We start from the raw sequence: 13,493 nt of genomic DNA, 5'->3' as shown, positions 1-13,493 counted from the left end.
TATATATATATTCTTTAATTAAATTATCTTACCCGAACTTCAGTCAACTTCCGACTTAAGGTTGGAGAGTCACCGGATGGGTCAGAGCATTGCTGAAGCTCCTCCCCTACCACCATTAGCCAATCAGTGAGCTCCCTGATGGTTTCCATGTACTTCTTATGTTCGAGAACAACATCCTCTGAGAGCCTGACTCTCTCCTAAAACAGCATATTAATTAACAAAAAAACTGCATATTAATTAACAAAAACACTCTTGTTCACTATCCCACTATATCTACCCACTAGATGTAAACAATACTTCACCTCTGCTGCAGCTTTGACATCCTCAAACTGTGCCCTGAGGAGAACCATTTCTTCCTCCTTAAAGACGGGGTCACTGGTGCGTTTGTACAGTTCAGCCGCACTCTCCTCCAGATAGCACAGAGCTCCTTGGTGGTCCTCCACATCTGATGACAGCAAGCGCAGTCTTTCCAACTGCTTTCGTTTCTCCCTGAGTCCAAGCTGGGGCTCAAGAGGACCTTTAACCTCCAGCCCTACTCCCTCCAGCCATCTCTGCAGCTGTGCACGAGACTCCACAAACAAATCCCACTGATTAACGGTCCATTCCAATCGACTAGAACACATAAGACGGATAAGAGGAAGAGAGACATGTGACCTTTGAAAAAATATTTTTTTAGTTATATTTATATTATTTTTACAGTACATATTATTCAGTATGTTAAGCAAAATAAAATAGCAAAACAAGACAGATAGATACAGACAGATACTTTGACAATTCTGCAGCATGAGCCCTATTATCAAACCATGACTAAATTATTTAGAAGATAATTAGAAAAAACAGCTCCATCATTACACCCTTGGTGTAAATTGAAAATGATAGAGCCAGATAATAACTTGGTTACCATAGTGACGGTGAGTTTAATTGAATAAAAGTGCAGGTGCCTGGCACCTGCAGTCAAGCACACTTATCAATTTAAAAACAGACCACTATGCTCCCACTCTTATCACTCTTGACCTAAAACACCTTAATGGCCCTAGTAATTATATTATTATTGATGTTTCCATTATTTCCATTTAAACCCAACTATCAATTTGACCTAAACTTCTGCAATGATGGTCATTTAACAAGTTAACAATAGGTTACCTGTGGCAGCTCATAGCTCTCAAAAGCAGTGCCGCCCATGCGTCTTCAACGTCCTGAAGCTTAGAGCAAATCACTCCTCGTTCCACTTCTCCACTGCTCTTGATGACCAGCTCTGCCTTCCCGGCCGCCATGTTGAGCTTTACCTCGCCCTCTCCCTTCATAAGCAGGATATCCTGGATGAGAGGAAACAAACACAAGTCACAGCCACTGTACTGATACTGAGCCATTCTAAAAATATTACTTCCCCTTAAACAGTATTACAAAAATGTTAGTTGAGTGTTACAGTAAACCATATTTCAGTGGTATAAAAATCCAGCTTATTTTACATGAAAAATAATGATTAAATACAAATTATATTTGTGTGACCTTATACAAAAACAATGTATTTTTTCCCAAAACCCCTGTTCTATTTATCACAGAATGTGTGAATTCCTGTAATTATTCAGTATGTACCTGTGCTCGCTCAAGTTTCTCTTCCACCTCCTTCTTATTCCCCTCCGTGTTCTCCAGTTCCTCTAGCTTCCTCTCAACATCCTTAAGCCAGGTTTCCACCGCTTTTAGTGCCTCCTCAAATGCCTGGTACTCCTGCAGGCTGCGGAGCCGACCCCTGGCCTCCTGCAGCAAAGCCTCGTGGTTTGAGAGCAACTCTGCTGCCACAACATTCTTTGAACTAGATCCTCTCTCTGTTACGGTGAGAGAGGAATGACACAGATGCTCAAGAGATGCCCTGTGAAGAAAAAAGATAAAGGCGGCTCAGTTTTATTGGTGACGGATACACGAGTAAATGTACATACACGCACACACAAAAATAATCACTTGTATCTGGAAGATTCTCCTCAATACACATGCACACAGACCGTCCATATGTACCTCCTCATCAGCAGCTCTCTGTGGATTTCCTCCACTCTTCTCAGCTCTTCTGAGCAGTCGGGGGCTGCAGACTGACTCTCACCCCACAGAGGAACATCTGTCTTCAACCTCACCTCCAGCTGTTGCAGCCAGCCACTCAGCTCCTCCGCATGAGTTTCATACCTTAATAAGAACAAGTACACCGGATTTACCTTACAATACTATACAGTCTGACACAGATTTAATTTCACAGTACACTAAATGCATGGTTTCATAGGTTATTGTCACATTCTACCACATTATAGGCTATGATATTGTGAAAGGGGTTACACAATTATAAACTGTAAATATCATGTTATGAAATAAGATCATTCAATCTTAGCATATTCTCAATGTTGCTAAAGTGGTACAAAATATGGCTTCTAATTTTACATAAAAAATATTACGAAATTCAAATTCTGATTTATAAATGTATACAAAAGCAACACATCAATCTAAATGATGTAATTAAATTAATATTTTGAGTTCTTTTATTTTTATTGTACCAGTTCAATATAGTATAAGCATAATTACAATATAAGGTTAGATAGGAGGGCCTTTCAATACAGTTCCAATACAATAAACTTTCCCTCAATTGCACTATACATCCTGAATGCCTTCCAAACAGGTCATTTTATTATATCGGAGGGTAACGTTACATAAAACTGGCAAACACAAAACTGCACTACAAAAACTCATAAAACTACAAAACTAGTATTTTTGATTTGTGCACTATTGCCAAGTCACAAATCTCCACCCACACAGAGGACACAGACAAAACAAAAGATTTGCTACTGGCCATAGCAGCAACATTTTGTGTCAAGGTTCAGCAAACTTCAATTTGACATGAAATTGAGGTGAAAATTCCTAAAGAAATACATGTAAAATTCTGCTAAATTGTCCAGATCAATGGTAAATGTGATCACATTTTTGTTGTCCCTAATCTTATGCTCCATCTTAAAGGAGTATGCCGGTAACGGTCGTGAAATTTTGTAAATAATCAAGATATGTCTGAGCTTAGATCGTAGGCTCAGGGAGCACAACTTACACATTTAATAGGTTGGCACTTTCTTCCAGGGACCGTACGCGCTGTCGGCATTCCATAACAAATGAATCCAAGGCATACTGACATGAGTCCAGTTGCTCCTGAATGCTTCCAGTCCCACATTTGCCGAGGTGCAAGAGGAGTCTCTCTCCATCCTCACAAACCTGAGCCAAGCGCTCCTCACCCTCAGTGACTTCCTCTACTGCAGTCTAAAAATGAGGGGATAAATAAATCCTATTACATGAGGGGCAGAATGAACCATTGTCATTACTAATGTTGAATGGCTCTTAATCCCAAATTTAAAATCCGGAATAATCCCCTATTAGTTGATGGTCTGAAATCATTGTTTCACTACTGATTGCTAGTTGCCCTATTGCCATGCTCTGGTGCAATGTTTTATTACATGGCTCAGTCATTTGTTGTACGACGCTACCTTGAGCTTTTGTTGCTTGGCTGAAATAGCAACAGCATCTCCTGTTTGCTCAAAGCAGTCCTCAATTCCAGCCCTCAACTCAGACAGCCAACAGTGGAAAGCATGTGCTTTCTCTAGCAGAAGGAAAGACAGAAAGGGAATGACAGTTCGTAAGAAGTATATGTGAGCTGTTGCAGCATGAGGACAGATGGACTGTGTAGGTGTGTATGGATGGAACAGCTCTCTGTTGTCTTAGTAACCAGCCTCAACCGATTCCACCGGGAGCAGTCATAATGTCAGTGGGAGAGGCAGCATCTGAGGCACAGGTGTGTGGCAGTCATGTTTTTAGGAAGTGCCGTGCGGTATCATTTCAATCAAACATACATGAATAAAATATCTATTATAAACTATTCATGAGCCATTTTAATAGCAAGTGGCTTTAAATGCCATCTATAGTCTTATCTTACTTATATGTTCTGATAAAGTTATGACCAAATACATGCATTCTGGGACACAATAGGACAAATTAAAACATTAGCAATGTACATTTTTTATTTAATTAATATTAAATGTATTACTATTGGCCACATATCAATTGTCACCATTAACTATGATTTTGCCTCAGTCTTATTAATAGTAAGAAGATAGTTTAGTTATGTTTAGATATTGGGTATGATTAGGGATACAGAATACGATCATGCAGAATATGTGCTTTATAAGTGCTAACAAACAGCCAATATGTTAATAATATGCATGCTAATAAGCAACTGAAAATTGTTAAAGTGTTATGTATTTATTCATTCATTTGATATTATTTACAGTTCCACTCACCACTGAAGCACTGCAGAAGAGCATCCTGTAGAGACCCCAGGATCTGGCTGCGGTGTTGTGTCACATCCTCATTTCTCTTGACCAGGTGGGAGATGGCGTCACCCAACAGGGTCAGGTGCTGAGTTGGATACGTTCTACACAGTGCTCTGAGAGACTCACTTGCTACTTCCAGACTCACCTCTAACTGCTTCTGTGACCTCTCAACCTCCTAGCAGAACGGGGGAAAATAGAGTGTATCATTTTTAATTGAATGTTACATTACAATAAAGACCCTTGAAAACTCCTACTTGGAATTAAGTGGTGGGCTGTATAAATCATTGGGAAGTTCATTATAATATTTGACTTCTGTTGTGTATACCAGACTAGCTTACTTACTAGCCTACTTATCAGAGTCCTGCCTCTGTATTTAAACAAAATGCTACCAATTCACAAACCTTGATCTTAACTAAATTCATTGGGTCAGAAGATGATGAAAACTCTGATAGCGAGTCCTCCGAGGTCTTCAGCTGCTCTGAAATCTGGGAAATTAGGTCTTGAAGCTGCTGCCTCTGGGAGTTGAAGTCTTTATACATGCCTTTGGTCTGTTCATACACCTCTCCAGCATGAAAAATCTGCTTCCTCAGATCTGCAGCCATCACCTCAAGAGATCAAAAGCACATGCTAGGCTTACTAGTGGCCAAGAATTGCAATGTGTTTTTAATCTTTTTACATTCTAGATTATGAAACAGCACGTGTCACAACCACTGCTGATGATTACCTGCAGTTCAGTGTGTATGTGCTGGGTTTTCATCAGTTCCTGTAGCTGGGTCATCTTTGCCTGCAGGGTCTTCAGTTCATCTTCCTTACTGTCTAACTCCAGCTAAACAAACAATTAAATTATTTTAGCATATTTTGGTATTTTGTCATGTTGTGTTAAATTTGTATTGGCAAAATAGATCTCACCTTGAAATCAGAGAGGTGTTCTTCCATGTCATGTGTGGAGAGGAGACTGGCAGCCCCCTCACTAAGCTCACAGACTGAGATGGCACTCCAACACTCAATCTCATTAGCTATTTTATTAATGTCATTCCACAGGTCAAGAGAGCGAGTGTAAAGACTGATGTCTGCATCCATCCTCTCAGAGATCTGCACAATGTACATAATATGGTGTATGGTTTAATAAGAAAAACACAGTTGAAAGAGTAGACACACTGCATCACTTCCATCAATACCACCCTTTTGTCTGAACTGTTTATTTGTTTTTTTTTTATTTATGTTTATGACCATGTTTGTATATTTCGTTGTTTCATTTATTCTATCTTTCTCTTTATGTTATATTTATTAGGCTTTTGTATGACAAAAACAATCAATTAATGATAAATCTAAATAATACATGATGCATTGACAATGCAATTCTGGCCAATATCGAAGAGACAAACTCTGCATGACAACAAATAAATGATCAATATAATAAATCAATATTTTTTAACAATATTGAAATAAAAAGACTATGTTTTGCAAAAAACAAAACTATATAGAAAATAAAGATACATAATGATTTTAACTAGATTCTATATCACATTGAGCTGTTCTCATTAACTTGTTACATAGTCATTTGCGGGAGCAATCATTCTTAATGGTCAATCTGGGCCTTTTTTAAATGAGCATATTTAGTTGGAGGATAGGAAATGCTTGCCCTGATTTGATACACCCCTGCCTCCAGTTGTTTCATAAAGTAATGGGGACTAAACCAAGCATGCCAAATGATTTAATGCACTTACATCCAGCCACTGATCAACAATGGCATCTATCTCCGTTGTGACATTTTCACTCTGAAAGCTTTCCTCTGGAAGCTTCTTCAGTACGCCGGTCAGGTGTTTGCCTGAACCAATGAGCTTGTTCAGCTCTTCCTTAGTGGCCGCCAACTCTGGCCTCACCGCTTCCAGCTGAGCAAACAGAGATAACCTTATTACCTGAATGCTTGTTATCATAATCTGTTGTTTAATAGGTAGCACACACTGAGGCACTAACCCGTGACAGAGCTCTGCGTATATCCTCTGGGTTGTGTGGGTCCGAGTGGGCCACTGTGATGGCATGAGCTCTCTCTACGACCGAGCTGATCCTTGTTCTCAGGGTCTGATATTCTCTACAGAGCTCCAGCAGGTTTGCACAAAGGTCATGGCTGTACGGAGACAAACACAAGCAGCCGAGTCTCAGATTTTAGGCACAAAGTGAGGCAAATCGTTGATAGAGCTTTGCAAACAAGCACTTCAGTCTTAGCAATAGCTCAAAACACTCTCCCCTTTCTTCAGTTTCTTTAATCCAAAGGATAATCTATTTAGAGATTCACCCACATATCCATCAAACAACGCACACACAATAAGCCACATTTAAATTGCATTTAAACATGGCAACAGTCGCAACCTGTCAAAACACCCATCCATCAATGCACTGGCCCAGTCCAGCCTATCCCTCCCATAAGTCATCCATATCAAGTTCAATTTGACAAAGCATTCATCTATTCAAACATACTAAGTTTCAATGGGAACTTGGTGTATACGGCTTGGATAGTGAAATACTCACTCCTCCACAATAATTGCCCTAATCCTCTCCCAGGTGGACTGGACCAAGGCTACGTCCCGCTGGGCTTCCCCTGCCAGCTCAGAGTCTCTGTGGGCCAGTTGTTCTCCTCTTTCTCCCAACCACAGCTGACTGTGCTGGAGGGCTTGGAGCTCCTCTTCCAACTGCTTCAGCAACCACAACCTTAAAAAAAACCACAGAAAATTATTTAAACGGCACATCACAAATTTGTTACAGTTGTTACAATTGCTTACAGTAAACAATGGCTATATATTGTCTACACTTCATATTGTATACGATTGCTTATGAACTAAGTATACATATTATTAGAAAACATATAAATTAATGATGAAATTACTATATATATATATATGTACACACACATGCACGCACATCAGGGTTATTATAGATTTTCTTTCATTAAAACCATTAAAATGTTTTTCATTTCTAGAAATAAAACTATTCTTATTTTTACTTTTATTTTACTTTATGTATTAAAATTAATAAAACTGAAATTTATATAAATATAAGAACAGATCAAATGAATGAAATAGACAATATAATTACTAAAACTGTAACTAAAATTAATATAAAAATATAATTTTGTATTATTATTATTAGTTACATTTTAGTTTACATTTTAAAATGTAAAGATGTTTTACGCGTTTATTTTGGTCAAGGTCTTTGGCTGATGTTTTTGACAAATTTGTCATGCAAATGCGATATGGACATAATGCACTGTTCATTATCTCTGTTTCTGTACACAGTATTTAGCACAGTCCGATTGTCATCATAGTCATTCAGTTTTAATACCAATACCAAACCAGAAAAGGCCCTAAAGACAGTAATGGCTTAGAAAACATAAGTGCTTGTACCTCTGCTGAAAGGAATGCGTGCTGGCTTCTGTAGGCCATGGTATATTAGCTCTGTTCTCCAGCTTTGCCAGACTCTCAAGCAGCAATTCCTTCCGTCCTCTAAAGGAACTCCACATGGTTGCTAGTGCCTCTGCCTCACTCTGCTTTGTCCCAATGCTTCTCTGAAGCACCTGCACGCTCAATGCAACATCATCCACCAGTCCTCTGCAAGATGTTCTTTCCTCCTCTGCCCCATGTAAGTGAAAATGTGCTTTGTTCAAGACGATATCTAGGCTAATGGCCTGCACCTCCAGACAAGCTAACTCCTTGGCGAGCTCCCCAAGTTCCTGATTTATTTCCCTGACTTTGGAGTCATCCCAACTCCCTCTTCCTTCAACAGCATCCTGAATGGTATGTAGAGAGGTTCTGGCTTTATTGTAGATCTCACAGAAGTGTATTAGTTTGAGTAGAGCTTCATCTCTGTGCTCTAATAAACTCTGAGCTTCACTGAAAAGTTGAAGGCAGTCTTCCTTCCTGGTCTGAAGATTCTGCAGGTCTTTTGGGGCCAAAGATGGGCCGAGGACATCTAGATGTGGCTGTAAGGCATCCAGTGACCTTCCCTGGGTCTGAAGGGACATTCTGTCCTCTTTTAACCATTGGAGAAAACATATACTTATGCACTTTTAATTTAGACATGAAAAGATGATGATTGGATGATATACTATAAAGACATAATGTACCTTGGTTTTGGAATCAGCAGACTGTAGATCAGTGATGCTGACTTTGCAAGTGCTTTGGATGTGCCTGAGGAAGTCCTCACTCCACTGAGTCAGAGCAAGCGAGATCTGACTGAACTGCTCCAACTTAGAAAGATGGGACTGCAGTTCTTGAATCCTGAAAATACAAAATTAAAAGTCAGCTCTCACCCATATGTGCTAATGAAAACCATGCAGTGAAAAACATAATGCATTTTACAAATAATTTTTGATTAACTACAGTAAATGCAGCCTTGGTGAGCACAAGACGCTTTCAAACTTTAGAACCTTGATTTAATACTTTTTAAAGCTAATGCAAGTTAGATCCTAATGTAAAACATCCTCATTATATCTCCATGAATATTTTATGAGAATATCAGCAAACAGGACTTAAAAGCCAAAAGATTGTGTTGTTAGTACCTGAGTGGTATATTGGTACTGAGAGAACACCACCTCTCCTCCAGGTTACAATGAAGGTCTCTAAGCTCTGCTGTCTTTTCCTCTGAGGCCGAAAAGTACAAAGATTCTGCACGGGTCTCCAGACTTTCCAACAAAGCCTCTTGAGAGGGAACCTCTGACTGCATATCCTGGTACATCATATAAAAAAGGGTTATTTGCCTTTAAAGACACAGAGTGCCATTTTGACATGACAGGATTAAAAAAAAAGGAACTAAGAGTGTTATAAAAATCTCATAAATACTCTCTGACGTCACCTGCAGCATCTGAAGCTGGCTTTGTATCTTCACATTGTCTGTGGTCAGGTATGGAGAATCTGAACTGCACAGAGATTCGCACCTGTTCAACCAGGACTGCAAAATTGAGAGATCTCTCTCATATCTAAAAATAAAAGAATGCATTACAGAATTACATTACAGTTTCAACGCACTATGCAACAAATATACTTCCAAACACATGCCTTTGCCACAGAGTCAACAGGTTTTCCAGTTTTGATTGTTTTTCAGTGCCTTGCTGGGTATGTAACTTGTGAGCTTGCTGAAGGTCAGCAACAGCTTTCTCCAGCCGTCTGCCATCAGACAACCTCCGCCAGCCCAGACTCAGAGACATCAGCCTGGGCCCCAGCTGCTGGAGACGCTGCACTACATCCTGAGAATGAAAGATTTGTGGCACAAAAATGTCACTCAAGCAGATTCAGGGGCCTTTAAATAAACATATTTTTTAAAAAAAAGACAGTTAAGAGGAACTTCACTGCGTATAGTCTTGAACAGGGGTCTCATACACCACAGGCCAAATTTGGGAATTTTTACATACAGCTTTTCAAGTGTAAATAGTTTATCCTTTAAGCCAGTCTGCAAATTGATTTTTACTTTCTGCCCTTCGGTTTAGTCTTCAATATTCAGCAGTTATTATATTTTTCCATATGGCTTATTATAAAACACAATGGCGAACTAAAGCTGTATCCTAGGAGATGACAACAAACAAACATAATCCTTAATTTTACTTATCTGACTGAAATAAAATGAAATAATCACACATATCTTACTGCACATTTAAACTGACTGGTATATATTCTAGTCTTTTTCCATTTAAAGAAATTCTGATCAGTACATTAAAAATTTGATTATGATGATTGTATAAATAATGGAATTTGTTGAAGCTAATGGCTAGTGGTCCCAGATTTAAGTATGGCACCACTGGTCAGTATGGTAAGGTATATATGGCATGGAGATTGTTTTATTTAGGTCTGTAAATCATCTGTTCCTGAGCACATGTAATACTAACCATATGTTCATGGAGAGTTTTATATGTCATTGATGCTGATGTACATGAAGTAACTGGTATGTTCAGTTTTTCCTGTAGTCCATTCAGGAAACCTTCCACCTAAGGTGTGAGAAAACATTGAGTAACACACATCTAGAATAGCTTAGGTAAAATATCAATTCAAAGGAGTAGATAGAGCCATGTTTGCAGTGTCACCTCATTGAGATCTTGGATAAATTGTTTTGTATTTTTCAAGCTAGAGTGAATCTCTTCTTCTTGTTGCTCCACACTGTTCTTAAACTCCTCCCGGTATCTCCCAATTTGCAATAGACGTGCTTTAATTCGCCCCGACTCATTTGGTGTGATGAAATGAATTAATGACTGAAATTCTGCCTCTAATCGGTTAAAGATGTCCATCTTCTCTTCTAAGCCCTCCTTCAGCATCTAGGAATGAGCAAAAACAACGAGGAGACATCATTCACTGAGCGCTTAATGAAACCTATCATGTTGTCTGGTTAATTTGGTTTTGTTTATTAAGTTACAGTCTTCTGATCCAGGTATACAACATCCATTATCTCTGTTTACCTCCACAGTGTGCATCTGCTCATCCAGGTTGGCAGAGGTTCTGCTGAAAGCTTCAAGCTCCTTCTTACTATCACAGACCCAAGAGAAGAAAGCCTCAGACTCACAGCTGAAACCTTGCCACCATCTGTGCATCATCTCCAGATCTGACAAGCTATTGGAACAGTGACAAACAGGAAAGAAACATGAAATTGACTGTAATGTTTTCAGACACTTAACTGCATGCTATAAATGAAATTTATTATATTTTAAATATATATTAAATGCAATTAGTTGACAGTTTTTCACTTACTTAAATATATTTTTATTTTTAAATACATTTATTGTTTTAAATAAAATTGTATGTGTCATTTCATAATCTTCTTTTGTACAGAGTTTTAGCATATTGTCAAATATATTAACAAGGATACCATAAACCACAATCTCAAATATACTTTAATATAGTTTCTATTTCTAATAGTTTAAATGTGCTTTAGTATAGTTAGTAACTTAATGACGGTATATTTAAGTATTTTTTTTACATTGACAGGTTTGTTATTATACATATTCATGAAAGTGCTCTAAACACAGCATCTGTACATTATTTGTACACTTTGTCTACAATATCTAGTTCCCAGTTCACTAGAAGATTTGAGCAGAATTAGATAAAATTGCAAATATGTCCAAAAATTGAACATTTCTGAATGAGGTTATTGAAAACACAGCAAACTGCCACATTCTGACATAACTGAAAATGAAATATAGTCGAATTTTACAGTACATGTATATACAGTAGACAGACATTTTGACTCAATTCTGTCTTACATTTTCCTGAGGCTGGTCTGTATCTCCTGCAGCCTCTCTTTGGTGGACTGGGCCTGATCCTGTAGTAAAGACCGATTCTGAGAACCAAGTTTAATATCTGCTGCCTTCTTCACCAGGGACTCCGCTCTTACAACAAACATGTCACCCTGCTCATGAAGCTCCTAAACAAACACACACAGATACGAGTATTATTCTCAACTCAAAGTTCATTAAAAACAAGCTACTACATTTTCTGTCTGTGCTCTCACTTTAACATTTTTTATTTCAATCTTGAGGTCGTCCAGGCTGCTGAAGATGAGCTCCCTCTGCAGGACAGGACTGACAAGACCCACAAACTGCCAGATGGCCTCTCTCTCCACGTCAAACTCCTGCCATGCGCTCACAGTCACCTAATGACCAAAAAGAATCACACATTACTCTACCATTTCACCGCTAATTGTTGTAGAGGTGAAACCAACTGAAAGTAATCTTGCACTACAGGCTTACACTTTATGAATAAACAGTGCAAATGTACTCGAAGGGTTGGCAAAAAGTAATGACTCTCTGCTGGACACCAGCTAGGATCATTTTAAGGACTTTTTTAAATTGTCCACAACAACATTCAAAGTTCCCATGACCTTTTCAGTTCTTTGTTATGTACTGGATAAGGAATAAGTGTAAGGATTTCATTCATTCATTTATTTATTCATCCATTACATTTACATTTATAACCAAAAAAATAGTTTACAGCTTGGCATAATTCAATGAGAACTAGTCATTAGTTAAGATTCTGTAATATTTTATTTATATAGTATCATACAGAAGTATCAACAGAAATACCTGCAGGTGTTTTTCCTGAGCTGTCCAGTCTCCTTTACAGAAATTTCCTTCAGAGCGGAGATCCGTTTCTTTTTTGTGCTGGCTTTTCATATTTTGCTATATTACCATGAAAGAGTGAGACAGACAAAAGCGAGATGGAAGGGGAAGACAAAAATACAATAAATGATTGTGAGATTTCCCCTTTGGAATATTGTGCGTAACAAAGAGACACTTATTCACAGCAATCAGATTAGCAAATAAAATCGATGAGCAGATTCATCATAACTATTGCATTATGTGTGTCAACCAAATGAACCCTACCTGGTGAATGAGGAGCAGCTGTTTGGCCTCTGTTACATTCTCTGCGTTCAGTATTCTTCTGTGCTCCTGGATCACCTCCTCATCATTTACCTCCTCTCTAGCCTTTATGCTCCCTTCATTGGTCACTGCAACAGGGACATCCTGAGAAAACAGTAAAACAGTTCAGCCATGCAAAATATCTTCAGAGCAAAATGTCACAAATATCCATACAATGCAATGTTCTTGTAGACGATATGCAAAAATAGAAAAATATATTCCAACTGCCATATATTAACATTTGCATAACATTTTCTTTTGCAAACATTTACTTTTCCAAAGTGAAGATGGCATTTATGGCCAATGAACAAACATGAAGACATGAAGACCACTCTTCACCTCAGACAAAGACAGCAGCAGCGCAGAAAACTCTTGTGAGAGTTTATCAAGAGCGGCTCTCTGTGTGTGAACCTCACTCTCAGGACTTATGTCCTCCAGGACAGCGAGACGAGATTTGAGCCAGTCCAGAGTCTCACCCTGAGCCTTTACCACCCGGCGCTGCATCAGCAGAGGGAGGAAGAGAGAGGTCAGCTGAAGTCACACAGCAGACAGTGGCCTGCATTCACATACACAGCATGCATGATGAGCATTAATCATGTAGATTTGGGGTGAGCTTACCTGGACAAAGGAGATTTCGGAATCACTCTGAGACGTCTGCTGGGAAAGAAGCCATCCAGACAGCTCACTAAACCTAGAACCAAAAAAAAAGAAATCCTGAAATCCTTTTGTTATATTATATTATATTA

At 38.7% G+C, this 13,493-nt stretch overlaps 1 protein-coding gene across 2 annotated transcripts in view; it reads right to left on the bottom strand.

The window, feature by feature from the left end:
- LOC122324584 (nesprin-1-like) overlaps positions 1-13,493 on the bottom strand; it is a 99,614-nt gene that overhangs the window by 64,519 nt on the left and 21,602 nt on the right. The window contains exons 26-53 of one of the 2 annotated variants that reach the window (XM_043219118.1): positions 13,366-13,438; positions 13,087-13,245; positions 12,712-12,852; positions 12,412-12,507; positions 11,841-11,981; positions 11,593-11,753; positions 10,792-10,942; positions 10,423-10,650; positions 10,228-10,326; positions 9,404-9,591; positions 9,201-9,324; positions 8,908-9,074; positions 8,473-8,626; positions 7,754-8,379; positions 6,882-7,061; positions 6,330-6,480; positions 6,080-6,244; positions 5,262-5,444; positions 5,077-5,178; positions 4,754-4,957; positions 4,320-4,527; positions 3,510-3,622; positions 3,080-3,285; positions 2,014-2,175; positions 1,597-1,870; positions 1,144-1,316; positions 303-612; positions 33-197 (exon numbers count right to left, since the gene is read on the bottom strand). In XM_043219118.1, the coding sequence (XP_043075053.1) occupies positions 33-197; positions 303-612; positions 1,144-1,316; positions 1,597-1,870; positions 2,014-2,175; positions 3,080-3,285; positions 3,510-3,622; positions 4,320-4,527; positions 4,754-4,957; positions 5,077-5,178; positions 5,262-5,444; positions 6,080-6,244; positions 6,330-6,480; positions 6,882-7,061; positions 7,754-8,379; positions 8,473-8,626; positions 8,908-9,074; positions 9,201-9,324; positions 9,404-9,591; positions 10,228-10,326; positions 10,423-10,650; positions 10,792-10,942; positions 11,593-11,753; positions 11,841-11,981; positions 12,412-12,507; positions 12,712-12,852; positions 13,087-13,245; positions 13,366-13,438 (5,104 nt within the window). Of the gene's footprint in view, positions 1-32; positions 198-302; positions 613-1,143; positions 1,317-1,596; positions 1,871-2,013; positions 2,176-3,079; positions 3,286-3,509; positions 3,623-4,319; positions 4,528-4,753; positions 4,958-5,076; positions 5,179-5,261; positions 5,445-6,079; positions 6,245-6,329; positions 6,481-6,881; positions 7,062-7,753; positions 8,380-8,472; positions 8,627-8,907; positions 9,075-9,200; positions 9,325-9,403; positions 9,592-10,227; positions 10,327-10,422; positions 10,651-10,791; positions 10,943-11,592; positions 11,754-11,840; positions 11,982-12,411; positions 12,508-12,711; positions 12,853-13,086; positions 13,246-13,365; positions 13,439-13,493 lie in introns of those variants that run through there. The other variant, XM_043219117.1, reaches the window with a different exon arrangement.

This window comes from Puntigrus tetrazona, chromosome 20 (assembly GCF_018831695.1).
Source record: "Puntigrus tetrazona isolate hp1 chromosome 20, ASM1883169v1, whole genome shotgun sequence".
NCBI classification, from domain to species: domain Eukaryota; kingdom Metazoa; phylum Chordata; class Actinopteri; order Cypriniformes; family Cyprinidae; genus Puntigrus; species Puntigrus tetrazona.
Note: the sequence above shows the minus strand (reverse complement) of the source record. Positions and strands in the feature narration are given on the sequence as shown.